This window comes from Saccharomycopsis crataegensis, assembly GCF_037102585.1.
Source record: "Saccharomycopsis crataegensis DNA, jcf7180000000084, whole genome shotgun sequence".
Taxonomy (NCBI): Eukaryota; Fungi; Ascomycota; class Saccharomycetes; order Ascoideales; family Saccharomycopsidaceae; genus Saccharomycopsis; species Saccharomycopsis crataegensis.
In genome coordinates this window covers 2,960,165-2,975,897 of record NW_027043829.1, presented here as the reverse complement: position 1 = coordinate 2,975,897, position 15,733 = coordinate 2,960,165, and the positions used below count along the sequence as shown (strand labels likewise).

Genomic DNA, 15,733 nt, shown 5'->3' with positions numbered 1-15,733 from the left:
ATTGATTGCAATTGTTATGGTTATTATGCGTTACAATTCATAAAAAAAAGACGATAGATATGTTGCACTATATCTTACAATAATCTTTAAAAACCAGAATAGATCAAATTAGTAGTAGTACACGGCTCAAGGCCAGCTTGACCAGTCAATGTTAAGTGAAAGACCAGTACTCTATAGAAAAGAAAATATAACAAACGATATCAGCAAAGAATTAGCAAAAAAAAAAGAAGCAAGCAGGAGCAAACAAACAAAAGGAGGTATCTCTAGTAATTAGTGACGATTTTCTTACAAAGCAAAGAGACCAGCAGCGACAACGGCGATGGCACCAACCATACCGTTAGCAGACAAACCACCGGCAGCAGCACCGCTAGCAACAGAGACGGCTGGAGAAGAGTAGTTGGAGGTACCGTTGGAAGCAGCAACAGAGGTGGAGTTGGCAGCTTCGGTGGTGGCGACAGCAGCTTCGGTGGAAGAGTAAGTGGAGTATGGGCAGCTGGTGACTTCAGAACCACAGGAGTAGATGGTACCGGTGACGGTGGCATCGACGTCGGTGACAACGACAGTGGTGGAGGCAGCAGCGGTGGCGACGAAGAGAGCGACAGTAGAGAATTGCATTTTTAGTGGTGGTGGTGGTAGATAGATCGATAGAAAAGTGATATTGATGACGATAATAAGAGACAACAAGGCTTGAATTGGGAAGGAGCGATTGCCATATTTATAATGTTTGGAGAACTTAAATAGGAGAAACCAAAACAGAATAAAGGATAATAGTGCGGACGATCGACTTAATTTTTAGTGCGTGTCACCGACGTTGTGAGACAATAGCTGAAACTGATAAGGTTCGCGGTGGTTTCCAACCAGAATGGGATATCTCTCTTCTCTTCTCTTCTCTTCTCTGTCTACCTGGTGTGTCGGGTATATATCTATATACAGTATTATGATATCTATATATAGATATATATCATAACATCTATATACAGCATATATAAAACTACTATACGATATAATAATATATAACACAGTATAGTTAATATAACTCCGACAACTTTTAGGACAAAAACCCAACTTGTCTTGGGGGTGTGCACCCCGCAATCACCGGTTTGGGAAGGGCTGATTGTTCTCCTATTTGGCGATCTAGACCTTTTTCTCTTGTATCATGGTGGTTATTATTATTATTATTATTATTGTTGTTGTTATTATTATTATTATTATTGTTGTATTTTTATTATTCTACTTGTTGTTCAGTGTTTGGTATTTATTTCCCATCCACCCCTTATTTATTGCACGTCTATTATCATTCATTCTCACAATGTCCACTCCACGATTGTTGGGACCCTCCGGTGCAAATGCCAATTCTGTGGATAACAACAAGCGTCGCCCGCCAGTTGCCAGGAATATGCGCCCTAGCGTCGCCTAGCCTAGCCTGCATCACACGTGCTAGTCACCACTTATGTGCCCTAACAGCTTCCCATTCACTCCTCACGTGACTTTTGTTTTTATTTTCCAGCGGCGTGCGGTTGGCGGTGAAAAGTTTGATTTGAAAAAATTTCTGTTTCTCCTTCCTCGTTCGTTTCCTAACATTCACTCATCAAATCACATCATCTAAAATGGTTGCTATCATCTCCAAGAAAAGAAAGCTTGTCGCTGACGGTGTCTTCTACGCCGAATTGAACGAATTCTTCACCAGAGAATTGGCCGAAGAAGGTTACGCCGGTGTCGAAGTCAGAGTTACCCCAACCAAGACTGAAGTCATCATCAGAGCCACCCACACTCAAGCCGTTCTTGGGGAAAATGGTAGAAGAATCCACGAACTTACCTCTTTGATCCAAAAGAGATTCAAGTTCGCCGAAGGTACCATTGTTCTTTACGTTGAAAGAGTCCAAGAAAGAGGTTTGTCCGCTGTTGCCCAAGCCGAATCCCTCAAGTACAAGTTGTTGAACGGTTTGGCCATCAGAAGAGCCGCTTACGGTGTCGTTAGATACGTTATGGAATCCGGTGCCAAGGGTGTCGAAGTTGTCATTTCTGGTAAGTTGAGAGCTGCTAGAGCCAAGTCCATGAAGTTCCACGACGGTTTCATGATCCACTCTGGTCAACCAGTCAGAGACTTCATTGACGTTGCCATCAGACACGTCTTGATGAGACAAGGTGTCCTCGGTATTAAGGTTAAGATTATGAGAGACCCAGCCACCGCTAGATTCGGTCCAAAGTCCTTGCCAGATTACGTCAAAATCCTCGACCCTAAGGAAGAAGAAGACGTTGCTGAACCAACTGTCATTGCCTACAAGCAAGCCGCTGCTGAAGAAGAAGCTGCTGAAGAAGCTCCAGTTGAAGCCTAAATTCTTTGAACTTTATTTATTATTTAGTTTTATTGAATTTTAATTAACATGTGTTTCTATATGTTTGTACTATAAGTTTTAAAAAATATTTTAACTGAAAGATGTAAGAAAAGAGTACTATTACATTGAGAGTATTACATCAGATATTATAATTATGAAGATTTTCATTAGGAAAATGAAATGAAAAAAAAAGAAAAAAATAAGCATCTTTCCAAAGGTTTCTTTCGTATATTGGCTATCAAACATTCGAGAAAATCTGCGGCACCATCGATCAGGTAGGGGAATCAGTCCGCATTATCATGCTGCAAATTTCCAACTTTTTGGGAAAAATGGGGATCATAAGAATGTTCGTACACCCACCAGCTCTAACTCTTTCGTTACATATTCCTTTTACAACGATAATAACAAAACAAACAAATAAATAAATAAATAAATAAATAAATCATGGGTTTATACGCTAAGTTGGTCCCTATTGGGATCGGTCTTGCTCTTTCTGGTGAGTATCGATAGATATAATATATATATATACTTTTTTTTTTTTTTGTATCGCCACAACTTTTACTAACTAACTTTCCTTCTAGCCACCTCGTTCCTTTTAGGTCTTGTGTACGCTCAAGTTCCTTATACTTACTTCACCCTCTTCAGTGAACCACAACCAGTGGACTTCGACGAATCGTTGGCCCATTACCAACGTTGGTACCGTCTTCCAATCCTCGGTTATATCCCCCTCTTCATCGTCACGTTGCTCGGGTTCACTGGGCTACTTATTGTGCTTTACAAACCAGGGGCTAACCTCAAACTTTACGATTACACCTCACTTGGTTTATACTTCTTTGGGGTATGTGTGGCCATCACCAATATCAAAACCGGTATTGCTGCCGCCGCTTATGGGACCTGGGGTGAAGTCGATATGCCAACCGGGATCAATGTCATTGGTGCCAGTCAATGTATGATGGTGTTCTTCCTCCTTGGGGTTCTTGTATTGCAAGCTGGGAGATATTATCAAATCATTGAAGATGAAAACAGTGAAATCGAGTATCAACAAAGATTAAAAGAATTCGAAAAGCAAGAACGTGAAAGACAAGAAGAAGAGGAAAAAGAAGCCGAAAAACAAGCAAAGAAAGATGCCAGAAATGAAAAGAAATACGGACATGTTAAGCCAGAAGAAGCACAAGCGGATGGAAAAGCCAAGGCTTCAGGGGTCGATGAAGGAGAAGTTAAGCAAAGAAAGAAGAATTAATGGTAATTGAGGAATGGTTATTGTTTTTGGAATATGATGCAAGGTATTGAGGTGGTATTGTATGATTGTAATTTATCTATAGTAACTATTGAATTATTTTTATTTTTCTACCATTACCATGGCAATGGATTGTCATATATCAACTCACCATTTATATGTCTATTGTTACCTGTTTTGTTTTGTTTTTCTTTAAATGTACATTTTAGTTTTAATAATGCTCATGTAAATTATCTAAATATTATCAATTAATTGAGGTGTGGAAATTATTTAAATTCCCGTAGTTTTTGCCACTCTTTCAGCATATTGTTTTCGGATGATCATCGGCAACCACTAACAAGCACCGCTCATTGGGTAATAATAGATTTATGTTATTTAGTAGTAGCAGTAGTAGTAGTAGTAAGTATGGCTTAAAGGGGGGTACGTGCGTCTTCAACTTCCTTGACGTCTTCGCAACTTAACTTATACTGGCCAAACTACCGAAATAATTATCCTAACAGAAGGCGAGTTATCCAAAATGATAAAATTCTGAGAATGTATACATGTTATTTTGCCAATTAATGATTATTTAAGAGGACAGAGAATGTAATAAACAAACTGTCTAATTGCTCTGGAGAAGATATTTTTCCATAGTATTGGAGCACTTCCATGAAGTATGGATGGGATGGAAAATTCAGGCAATATAATATATTCACAACTCCAATTGGTTTTATTATCAAAGGGAAAAAAAAACCTGTGATACCTTAGCACGATGAGTTTTCAATTGATCAATCAAATGAATGATTGAAGATGAGGAACAGAAGGTAAGGCAATAAGAAGAGTTGATACTATAAGAAAATGGTTGAGGTTGTGTTGAAATTACTAGAATTTGTAATATTAACTTGATTTTTTATTTAAATAATATGCAAGGAATAGGTTGTTTAGTGCCTCTTTAAATAGATAATGAATATAGAATAGTGATTATAAGATGAGGAATAAAAAGATAGGAAATAAGATACATACGGAATAAGGTGGAATGAGATCGGGGGTAAGGTGAGAGATCAGGAGGCAGATATAATTATAGAATAACGTCGGGAATAAGATAAGTCCTGTATACGCGAGATCTCATGGTTGACACAGGATTATCTATAAATACTTTAAGCATAATTTATACTACAAGTGGAATGGAATACTACCATTTCTGGAATCTACTAACGTTGGAATAGACGATCATCATTACTGGATCTTTTTTTTTTCAAAGCAAGAAGTATTAGTTTCTCATGATGATAATCCTTCTTCTTCTTCTTCTTCTTCTTCTTCTTCTCCTTCTTCTTCTTCTCCACCTTTGACCACCAGCAAATATACTATATATTTTTGATATTTCAATACTTCAATCGCACCATTCAGCCCATAAGAAACACAATAAATCCCTCCTCTGAACAAAGCCATGAAATAAACAAAACTAATATAATTTGTCATGTTGGGAGGAATCTGCACCACCACAATCGCCTGCCTCCACTCATAACCGCCTGTTCCACCAATCAGCGGCGGAAAAAATAATCGAAACGCAAAAAAAGAGAGAATCGCCAGAGCAGAACTTTTACTAGGAGATAATAGTAGTAATATCAAATAGTGGGATATCTCCAATCATAATAATAATAATAATAATAATAACAATAATAACACAATGACAGCAGCCGAAGCCAGTGCCCCAGTTTACTTCAAACAACCAATCCGTTGGATGCGTTATTACGCCCACAATAGACCTCACTTGTTTTTTGCCGTGATGTTGGGGGCCATGGGTCCAGTATTCTTGTTGGGGGTTGGTCCACTTAGAAGAAAGTACCTTTATCCAGACCACACTCCATTGCCACAATCTTATCCGGTCCCAAAAGCTCCAAGAAACAAGGATTTGAAAGGGTTTGATGACGAGTAGATAAAATATATTTTCGGGACGAGAGGGGGCGGGGAAACGTTGTTGAGTGAAAATGGAGCAGTTAGAAAGAAGGAGACAGGTTATTATTCATCATTATTGAGAGAAAGTTTATTCATTAATGTCACTATTATTTTATAATTCATCATTGTTATTTTATTTATCATCATTTATTATTGTCATTTATTTATCATTACGTTACGAAGAAAAGTGTTGAAGTTGTTGTTGGGAAGAGGAAGAAGAAGAAGAAGGATTATCATGGATTTGATGCAATTGCAAAGAAAGAAAAAATAGTAATAGAAGCAAGCCAACCACAAAATTATTGTTAAGACTGCTATTAATTGTATTCAAGGGTGGGAATATATGGATACTTTTGCAAAATACAAAACAAACATCTAAAGAATGCAAAAAAAAAAAAATACAGGAGAAGGATTATGAAAATCATGGTTATTACTGTGATGCCATTATTAATTCACTAATATTACTACTACTACTACTACTATTATTATTATTATTATTATTTACTATTTTCCATTATGTCTATTTAAGGACACTATTATTATACTCTAATAAAAAAAACAACAACAACAACAAACGTCATTTGAAATGAATAATATCCATAAGAATACTAATAAAAACAACCTACCAATATATCAAAGAAAAACCCCCTCCCTTCTCCAAAACCATTGGATTTACTTTATTATCATTACTTATACTAACTACATAACAGAGGGTTCGCTTTCCATCACGTGCCATTGTCACGTGCATAAAGAGAACGTCCAACCAAACAAAATTTTTTTTCACACCAGCAAATAAATCATCTATCAAACGGTGCGATAATTCACCATAAATCAGTAAATAATAATAATAATAACTCAGAGAATGTCATATATTCTCAGTTCTAGCTTGCTGGCCATGGTACTTCGTCAGATGCCAGTGGCCAGAAGTATGGTGATGGCCACCAGACAATCGGTAGGGAACTTCCACACCTCCCACCACGGTTTGAATAATAAATCATCATCATCATTGTTCAGTGACATTACTGAGGCGAAAACCACAAAGTTGGACGCTATTGCCGAACAAGCCAATAAGGTTACCGCGGCCACTCAAAACATTGACGAATCTGCCGATGATGGAGTGGTGTTGACCGAAGAACAACGGACTCAAAAAAGATTGGAAGTCCTTAGAAAGACTTTGAAGCCAGAAGACGACACATTATTGCAGAACTTCTACAAAGAACAGTACAAACCTCTTGTGGCGGTGGATAGCTTGTTGTCGCCGCTCAAGAAGCAGGTTTATTTGGCTAATGTTGCCAAGTTTGGGTTTTTCATGAATGGCGAGCTGGTGAAGTTGGACGATGGCAAAAGTTACAGATTGTCACTTAAACCAGAAGAAATCGAAGTGCTTGAACCAAGTATTTATTTGAAATCGTACCGGATTAAATCGTCTGCCAAGAAGGCCACCTTGGTCACTAGATTGTTGAACGGTTTGTCATTAAAGGACGCCATCAACCAGTGTCATTTCAGCAAGAAGAAGATCGCCAAAGAATTGGGAGAAGTATTAGAAACCGGGATCACCAAGGCCAAGGAAGTCGAATTGGACGCCAACAAGTTGTTTGTTTCGAGAATCTGGAGTGGTAGCGATGGGCGTTTCCTCAAACGTCAAGAATGGAAAGGTAGAGGGAGAATGGGGGTGATCACACACAGATACATCCATGTGAGAATGATTTTGAGAGGAGAACAAACGAAATTGAGATTAGCTCACGAGAAGAAGATGAAGGCCGAAAAGAAGAAAGCGTGGGAACAGCTACCGAGCGAGCCTATCCGTGGGGTGATTCCAGGGCTTTACAAGTGGTGATCATCATTAATTCTTATTAATTATTCTATGATTATTTTTCTTGTCCATATATTGTCTGTAAATAGACCAAAAAAATGAATATTATCGTTGTTTTGCATTGTATTCGGAGTGTGTAGCAGGGGGGGGATGAGGGCATGTGATGCGCAATTAGTACGAAGAGGGAATTTGTCTGTCTGTATGTCCACAATCCTTTTTCTCGTAGAAACGTTCTTTTGTTGGAATATCTACAAATTGACCGTCAAAAGTAAAAATAAAAGCATAGCTTACCACCATAATTCTGTCATCCGATAGTCTGGTTCGTCCTATTTTGTTTTTGTTGTATTCTTTTTTTTTTTTTTTTTTTAATCTCATCGCATTGCTCATCGCTAAGGAGTCACCTTTGGAACCAACTTGATTGGTGCTCTTCCAAGTAGATATATCTTAGAGATTCCAATATCTTTCCATTGCCAATACTTATAATAATAATAACAATAATAATTCTTACAGAGTTCATTCCTTTTTTTTCCCCCAGCTCTCACAAACATTCTTGGAAATACCCACCAGGAGTCGAAAAGAAGAATACATCCCAAAAGGAACCATCATAATCCCATAAAGCACCCTTCACCATGGGGATCAAGGTCACCGAGATGATCGAGGACCTCAATACCCAGCACCCGGTATACGTTTGTCGGGGATGCCATACCCATTTATTGAGTTCTGCCTGGATCATTCCAGGGGTAAGTATCTCCGATTATGATCATCCTGTCCCCAATATTTTTTGCTTTGTTTTTACTAACAGGAAACCAGAAATTCAAAGGGGTACATGGTGAAGCATTTTTTGTCAACAAGCTATCTAACTATCTCATTGCTCGAAAACATCAGACCAGACACTTGATTACCGGGGTGTTTAAAATCGCCGATGTCAAGTGCAAGCAATGTATGGCCACCATTGGTTGGAAATATCTTGAAGCCGGGTCGATATCTCAAAAATATAAAGAGAACCGGTTTGTCATTGAAGCAACATTAATTGGGTGTTTACAAACCGGAGCTACTGTGGTCGATTATGTAGTTGCCAGAAAAACCCTTGATGAAGGTAAAACCGTTGATTCTAGTACGATGAAAGCTTATCTTTGTCAATTAAATGATAAAATTCATTGGTTGGATAGACAAAATGAAGAAGAGGAAGAAGATAATGATGATAATGATGATGGCTGTTACGAGAAGTTTTTGAGCAGTAATGATCCAACAACTATTGTCACCAATACCAAAATCATCTACCGTGATGACCGCCATTATTTTGAAATGACCAAAGATTTACTACAGAATACTGAGTTTGGTGATGAATTCGAGTATAAGTTTTCTTGTGACAATTGGAATGAAGTTATCGATAGGAATCACCGTGGCTTGATATTTAAAGAGAATAGAGGCTTTTTATGGAACAATGGGAATTACCATTCAATCCAAGAAGAAGATGAAGATGAAGCAGAAGAAGAAGAAGAAGATGATGATGATGATAATGAAGTGATGAGTTATCCCCTGGATGAACAAGAAAAAGAGGAAGAACAAGAAAGGAATGAACATCAAAGAGACGATGATGAGGAAGAAGACGAAAATGATGGCAATAGTTTTGCTACAAGTTACCTTCCATATCATCCAATTAATATTGCCGTTCAAGAAAGGGCGGCCACCCATTTATATAGCCCGATTTCTTCATTATCTACCGCCACCGCTCCTGGGACTGCCAGTGGTGATATTCAATATCATTACACCGCGATCCCCGAAGGTCATCTGCAAATGCCTAGACTTAGTGGTGGAGAACTGACCAGAGCGTATCCTTTAAGAAACTATTTCATGGGGAATTTACCGTCATCCGGTCAAAGAAGGGTGCCGGGTGGTGATACCCCGTTACTGGACCATTTGTCGGGAGATCTTGCTCGGATTGTCCATAGAACAAACGAAAATCATTTGGTAAGGTTTGCCGATACATCCCCAGAAGACGGGGTGAATGATGGAGAAGGAAACAGTGGCAGTGGGAATGTTTATGCTGGTGAGTTGTGAAGTGGTTGGTATGATTGGAAAATTAATTTTTGGCTGACACATCACTGCAAACTCCTTCAATCTTTTCATTTGATTTCTATGATTTTGTATTCTTTTAAGTTATTTTTATTTTTTTAAATTATTTCTACTCTTTTATTCCATTTCTATCTTTTTTTCTTCTACAACTTCCATCTTGCTCTGCTATTATCTATCCTTTTTTTTTGTGGGTTAAACTCTTCAGATATCTTCAGATATCTTCATCATTTCTATCCTTTTTTTTTTTTTATGGTTTCAAACTTATCGGATATCGTGATCTTCTAATAGTTTTCATTTTTAGTTTTCGTTTTTTCTTATATTGGATCATCTATTGATTTTATTTTGGTTTTTTGGGTGGGTGACTTCTAGCTTTTTCTTGTTCTTTTAACACATTACATTTTCTCATTTATCGATTTTCTTTTACCTTTGCTCTTTTTTTTTTTTTTTTGTTTTTGTTAAGTTGTGAAAATGACTTCTTTTCAACATCGATGGTTCCCTTTTATATTAATATATTTTATACAGTGTTCAGTATACAGCGTGAGTAATAATCTTTTGTCAAATGGGGGAGAGTGTGTGTTGGAGTAAAATAAGGGGTGGCCAAAGTTCAAGTTAAACTTGAATCATTACAATAGCCGTTTTGCGTTTTCAGGTTTCGGGTTCACAAGGGCGCAAATTAATTACTTGTTGGCTTTATTAAAAGTTGACGTAGAGTTTGTGAAACAGTATAATGCTAGGATCTCGGCCACCGAATGCCTTGCTATGCCTTCTTGCACGATGGTTTTCTGAACCTTATCGACTTATTGATATTTCAATGTCACTTGGGCTTTCTCCTAAAGTCATCTGCTCGTTAATTGTCAAACTATTCCATTACATTTATCACAAATATTAGTACTTATTGAAAGGTGGGTGTTACAAAATGCCGAAACAGACAATTGATCATTTACGGAATATATCGGGCCAAAAATACTGTTCAAAAGTGGTGAGCTTTATTGGTAGTTCAATTTTGCATATTTGTGATTCCAAAGAAAAAACTATCAGCTGCACAATTGCAAGCAATTGTACTCTGTGAAGTTCCAATATATTGTTGGAATGTATGAAATGTTGCTAGGCTTTACCAATCTGTCAGATGGTGTTGTCTATAATAATTCTTCCCATCTCCGACAGGCCAAGTTGAGCAAGAGATTTGAAGATTCCTTCCTGGGGCGCTTGTGCTGCCTACATGCTTACATAGTGTATCCTGAAAGTCCTATCTATACTAAAGAAACTTCCTACACCACCATTCGAGCTCTACGCTACTACAGATGTTTTCCCTGGTTTAAACTGAGAAGAAGTAGAACTTTTGGTAGCAAAAATGAAGAGAGTAAATGCTGATTCACAGGAGTTGCGAACTAGAAGCGAATCCCAAACTGCCCATGCCCACAACCGTTTTCCAATCATGGCATTGAATACACAAGATGGAATCGACTTATCCTCTATAGCAATTTTCTATGGTGTCTGTATGTTGTTGATCAATTTCAAGAAAGCGATGGAAAGCCACAACTATTCCTTAGAGGAGTACCTATTCATCGAAAGAATTAATTGTCATAACTAGGTGAAAGAAGACTATTTTTGGGATTTAGACATAGCTGGAGAAAATACTGAAGATTACAAGATTCTAATGGTGGAGAAGGAAGAAGAAGAAGAAGAAGAAGAAGAAGAAGAAGAAGAAAAAACATCAACCATTCTCAAAATTAACTTATTTGCTAGATTATACAGACAAACTTATACTTCAAAAATTGCCAATGAAAGTATTGCAAACGAAGTTGATGTAAGTTTCTTGAATGCCAAAAATAGATAGATTATCAGCTGTTACTGGCGGATGTTTACGACGGGTGTCTACGTTTGGCATAGCTTGCAGTTTGTGGTAAAACCCACGAAATATCCCAAAAAACCACACGAACTTATAATCTCGTTGATACACCTATATACAGACAAACCCCCTTCCTTCACAAAACTCTCTATCTTTTGAAAATGGGGATTAAATAGACACACAGAAAGAGACAAACCAATAATAATAATAATAATAATAATAAAAGAACTAATCTTGTTTTTCTTTATTAAAAAACCAACCATGATGTAGAAATTTCGGGTGTCTTGAATATATCACTAGAACATAAAAATCATTCAACCCTAATATATAATAAATAAACCATCCACCATTATAATTGAATATTGCAAAGGAACATATTATTAGACAGACTTTATAAGCTATCTCTTTCGAGTACCATAATCATATCTGAGGCCTCCACCCATTCTTCCCTACCTATCTTAAAATACAACCACCTCCATTACATTTTAGAACACAACCTTCTCGTGTTTAATATGCTTTAGGAACCCCGTTTTATATCTTTGCGTTGGCTCCCCCACAACACCCGCCATTATTGTCCATGAGCACCTTCTTGGCCTTCTTTACGCTATCATTGTCCCCCAACTCAGTCTTACTGTGAATATTAAGGGCGTATTTACCATCGGCATTCTCCATTTTTTTACCTTGCACGATGTTTCTCAATAAGAAAGTCGAAATATCGTCCATTTCTTTCAACCTCGCCTCAAGAGGTTTCGAAGTGTCTGGGTTTCTGAAATTTTCTCTAATTTCACCCCTTGAGGCAGTAAGCACCGGGAGATCACCTATTGGGAGACAGTTAGTAAGGAAGACATCATTAAGGTTTTAGATTATACTATAGACCAAAAAAAAAAAAGGAAGAAGCACCAAAAAGACAGATATCATCGAGAGAGAAAGAGACGACAAAAAATAATGAGAGGCATTAAATATATTAAAAGGGAAAGTGACGTCTAAAAAAGAAATACCAAAAACAATAGATACGTTTTTAGCAATTTGTACTTTATGACAAATCAGTCAATGATTCTTCCATCACAACTTACCTTGAAAAGCCACTCTGGTGGCACGGAAAGCACGCAAATATGAGGACAAGACTCTTTTACTAGCCGAAGCAGCAGCAGACATTATGGAGGTAGTTATCTATAAATAATGGAACTTAAACAACAAGTAATAATCTGCCGGTGATTTATTTTTTTTGGCCTCAGAATTTTTTTTTCTTCATCTCATATTCTGCGTGGTGCGTTTAGTAAAATATTAAACTTCACTCTTCATTCTCAATAAGTTTCATTCTTATTCTTATTCTTATTCAATTTGTATATTAATTAAACCCGAACTACATTCATACAAAGAAATAACAAAAAACCAATTAAAAAAACAATCAAATAGACGATCCAATATATCTAATACTTCTTCTCGACCCTTCACCAGTGATCACCACCCGATTTTCTTGTTGCAAAAGATTCAACACATCACTTAATTCGATATTTTCCACCCTGATTTGCGACTGGTCATTAATTCTTCTGATCAAATCGTTATAACTCATGATATTATTATGTGATTGAACTATGGAAACCACTTCGTTCATCAAATCATCCTTCATTATTCTTTGAGCTGCTGATTGTCCAGTTTGCACCAAATCCATATCGATTTTCCCCGTCACTGGATCGGTGGCATAATCTTTAATCGCTGATTTGATCAATCTGACCGCTTCTTGAACATCTTGTAATTCGACTTGTCTACTCAATCTCATCTTGGCATGACCTTCCGAAAGACGGATCATCGATTCCAATTGTCTGGTGGTCGCGGTAATCCGACGTTCAGAGCTGCGAACATCCTCACCCAACTTTCTCATCCCCACGTACGCTTTGACCAATTCATTCTTAGCGTCCTCGGTGATTTGCGGTTTGATATGTTCCTTGGCGTATTGGATATATAATGTCAAGAATTCCACTGGGAGAATCTCACTACTAGAAACATGGCTCACTTCATCTTCCAAATACATGTTGGCGATATGCGACGCCAACAGTCTATCGGTAACCGCATCTACTTTATCCAATACCAAATACACCAAATCGAATCTTGAAAGCAACGGTGGTGGTAAATCAATGTTCGAAGTCACTGGTAAATCAGGATTATACCGTGATCCAATAGGGTTAGCCGATGCCAAGATCGAGGTTCTGGCATTCAAAGTGGTGATGATCCCGGCTTTAGCAATGGAAATCGTTTGTTGTTCCATAACTTCGTGCAACACCGATCTGGTGGATTCACTCATCTTATCGAATTCATCAATACAACAGACCCCGCCATCGGATAACACCAATGCCCCGGATTCCAACACTAATTGTTTTGTATCGACGTCTCTGGTGACGTACGCGGTTAAACCCACAGCAGACGACCCTTTACCAGACGTATAAATCCCTCGAGGGGCAATCTTGTGGACGTATTTCAAGATTTGCGATTTCGAAGTCGAAGGATCCCCACAAAGCAAAATATTGATATCTCCTCTATATCTTCCACCTTTATTGAACGATTTGTTGGTTCCACCAAACAACTGTAGTAAAATCCCTTTTTTAATATCGTCTAATTCGTACACACTTGGAGCAATGGACCTGGCAAGCAATTCATAGACGTCGAATCTAGCAGCAGTGGTTCTAATTTGCTCAATTTCTTGTTCAGTGATTTTCCGCACTTCTTCAACGTTATTCTGGAGGTGTTCATTCACTGCCTGTTCGGCAGTGGTGGTGGTGGCAGCGCCCCCGCTTTCTGCAGCATCCCCAATGATCGCGTCTTGCGCATCATGATCCAAAGTAGAAACATCGACCCCTAATCTTCGCTTATCGATCTTCCTCACATGCACTACATCAACATACGTCTTGAATAGACTCTTCATGGCGCGTTGTCGGGCATTCATCCTCACCGGGATCGATCTAAAGATCCCACATACTTCTACCCGATCACCAGCCCGGCACGAATCCACCAATTCATCGTAAACACATAACGACACCGAATGGGGAGTTTGCCCATCCGGCACCAAATCAGGGGTTTCTTGAAGTTTGATCACTTGTTTATCAGAAAACGACGATCTGTTATGAACGATTGTCATCGAGTTTCTGGTGTTACATCTTGGACATTTCGATGGTTCTTGAATCACCCCTCTATCGATTTCCACCGAAGTAGTGTGATCACAAATATTACACTTGAAAAAGGAAACCTTCATATCAGGGATGATCGAAGTAGATCTTAATACCAATCCTTTGACACTGATCAATTTATCAATATCATTTGGATTCAATTCTCTCATCCCTCTTTGGGTTTGGATGTTGAACGGTCTAATTTTGTAAATATTGGTTTCAATGTCTTCCACGTTAAAATTTTGGTTATTTTCCGTCGCCAAGGCAATCATACAGTCCTTAATGGTTTGATCCATGATTGGAATGACTTCTTGTGGGTAGTTTTGTAATTGATAATACAATTTTTTCGTAGGATTATAACTGAGCAAATTCCTAGCGTCCAAGTTCAAATTAGTCGTCCCGACATTTCTCATCTCGTTAAGCATGTTGATGTAATATAATTCATTATCTTCCTCGGCAGTGCTCTCTTCATCTTCATCGAAAGTCTTTCTATATTTATACTTGAACAACATGATGAAATTTCTAAAATTGTTCGAACATTCTTGGATGCTGACATTAGTTCCCCAAATCACTCTCACTGGCTCATCGTTCCCGGTTTCCGTCATATCAGAGTTCAACCCATTGGAAGAAATCGTGTTTCGGGAATTCAATGGACTATCGGCAAAGTATCTTCTTCTTGGTAAACTGGAATCTGGAGAATTCAAATCACCACGTTGATAATTGTTACGACGGAATCTTTCTCTCGCGGCATCCGAAGTCAAATCAGATCTCACATCAGAGGTAATTCCTCCACCATTCCCTCCTCTGGTGTCGGAATTATAAAGCGATGACGAATAATGTAATGGAGAAGATCCCCCATGACTGCTGGAAACATGACTCCTTGGAGCAGGAGGAGCAGCAGCAGGGGTGCCAATATCTGATGGAGGATTGGAAGAGGATGGGAAAAATAAAGGTGACGATCCACCGTTATTTATCGATTGGGATTGGGATTGACTGCTCCGGTTGTTATTGTTATTGCTGGACATGTTTTTTTTTTTATTATATTTGGGAATCGCTGATATATATTATAGATCTCACACCAACAATTGAATCGAGAAGTCGCAGTATTTTCAATGGGATAATAAAGAAGAGGATATAATCTTTGTTGATGGGGATATCTATATCGGTGTGTGTCAAGATATCCAAGGATGAAGAAATAAAAACAACAGAAAAAATTCAGGACGATTTTCTGCCAGAGTCGTTCATTCACCTAATTTGGAAATCCTCCAAAGGAGAAAAAAAATAAAATAAAAAAAATTTCATTTAAAAAAAAAAAAAAATTCGCGTCGC

General features: G+C 38.1%; 10 protein-coding genes across 10 annotated transcripts; 7 read left to right on the top strand and 3 right to left on the bottom strand. All coding sequences in view use genetic code 12, as the record gives it.

Moving 5' to 3' along the window:
* Positions 1 to 148: 148 nt before the first annotated feature.
* Positions 149 to 621, top strand: DASC09_042390 (uncharacterized protein; the record flags this gene model as incomplete). Its single annotated transcript, XM_064997838.1, has 2 exons — positions 149 to 155; positions 275 to 621. The coding sequence occupies 2 exons, from the start codon at positions 149 to 151 to the stop codon at positions 619 to 621; spliced, it is 354 nt and encodes a 117-aa protein (XP_064853910.1).
* A 986-nt stretch (positions 622 to 1,607) lies between these two features.
* Positions 1,608 to 2,336, top strand: RPS3 (40S ribosomal protein uS3 RPS3; the record flags this gene model as incomplete). The annotated part of the gene is made up of 1 exon (XM_064997837.1): positions 1,608 to 2,336. The coding sequence occupies one exon, from the start codon at positions 1,608 to 1,610 to the stop codon at positions 2,334 to 2,336; it is 729 nt and encodes a 242-aa protein (XP_064853909.1).
* A 444-nt stretch (positions 2,337 to 2,780) lies between these two features.
* SHR3 (Shr3p) lies at positions 2,781 to 3,576 on the top strand (the record flags this gene model as incomplete). The annotated part of the gene is made up of 2 exons (XM_064997836.1): positions 2,781 to 2,832; positions 2,918 to 3,576. The coding sequence occupies 2 exons, from the start codon at positions 2,781 to 2,783 to the stop codon at positions 3,574 to 3,576; spliced, it is 711 nt and encodes a 236-aa protein (XP_064853908.1).
* A 1,254-nt stretch (positions 3,577 to 4,830) lies between these two features.
* DASC09_042360 (uncharacterized protein) lies at positions 4,831 to 5,031 on the bottom strand (the record flags this gene model as incomplete). The annotated part of the gene is made up of 1 exon (XM_064997835.1): positions 4,831 to 5,031. One exon carries the CDS (start codon positions 5,029 to 5,031, stop codon positions 4,831 to 4,833), a length of 201 nt encoding a protein of 66 aa, XP_064853907.1.
* A 208-nt stretch (positions 5,032 to 5,239) lies between these two features.
* DASC09_042350 (uncharacterized protein) lies at positions 5,240 to 5,488 on the top strand (the record flags this gene model as incomplete). Its single annotated transcript, XM_064997834.1, has 1 exon — positions 5,240 to 5,488. One exon carries the CDS (start codon positions 5,240 to 5,242, stop codon positions 5,486 to 5,488), a length of 249 nt encoding a protein of 82 aa, XP_064853906.1.
* Positions 5,489 to 6,367: 879 nt separating this feature from the next.
* MRPL22 (mitochondrial 54S ribosomal protein uL22m MRPL22) lies at positions 6,368 to 7,342 on the top strand (the record flags this gene model as incomplete). The annotated part of the gene is made up of 1 exon (XM_064997833.1): positions 6,368 to 7,342. The coding sequence occupies one exon, from the start codon at positions 6,368 to 6,370 to the stop codon at positions 7,340 to 7,342; it is 975 nt and encodes a 324-aa protein (XP_064853905.1).
* A 605-nt stretch (positions 7,343 to 7,947) lies between these two features.
* Positions 7,948 to 9,379, top strand: DASC09_042330 (uncharacterized protein; the record flags this gene model as incomplete). Its single annotated transcript, XM_064997832.1, has 2 exons — positions 7,948 to 8,058; positions 8,129 to 9,379. The coding sequence occupies 2 exons, from the start codon at positions 7,948 to 7,950 to the stop codon at positions 9,377 to 9,379; spliced, it is 1,362 nt and encodes a 453-aa protein (XP_064853904.1).
* Positions 9,380 to 10,745: 1,366 nt separating this feature from the next.
* DASC09_042320 (uncharacterized protein) lies at positions 10,746 to 11,231 on the top strand (the record flags this gene model as incomplete). Its single annotated transcript, XM_064997831.1, has 2 exons — positions 10,746 to 10,886; positions 10,986 to 11,231. The coding sequence occupies 2 exons, from the start codon at positions 10,746 to 10,748 to the stop codon at positions 11,229 to 11,231; spliced, it is 387 nt and encodes a 128-aa protein (XP_064853903.1).
* Positions 11,232 to 11,774: 543 nt separating this feature from the next.
* Positions 11,775 to 12,398, bottom strand: MZM1 (Mzm1p; the record flags this gene model as incomplete). Its single annotated transcript, XM_064997830.1, has 2 exons — positions 11,775 to 12,061; positions 12,317 to 12,398. 2 exons carry the CDS (start codon positions 12,396 to 12,398, stop codon positions 11,775 to 11,777), a joined length of 369 nt encoding a protein of 122 aa, XP_064853902.1.
* Positions 12,399 to 12,651: 253 nt separating this feature from the next.
* MCM4 (MCM DNA helicase complex subunit MCM4) lies at positions 12,652 to 15,429 on the bottom strand (the record flags this gene model as incomplete). Its single annotated transcript, XM_064997829.1, has 1 exon — positions 12,652 to 15,429. One exon carries the CDS (start codon positions 15,427 to 15,429, stop codon positions 12,652 to 12,654), a length of 2,778 nt encoding a protein of 925 aa, XP_064853901.1.
* Between the last annotated feature and the right edge of the window lie 304 nt (positions 15,430 to 15,733).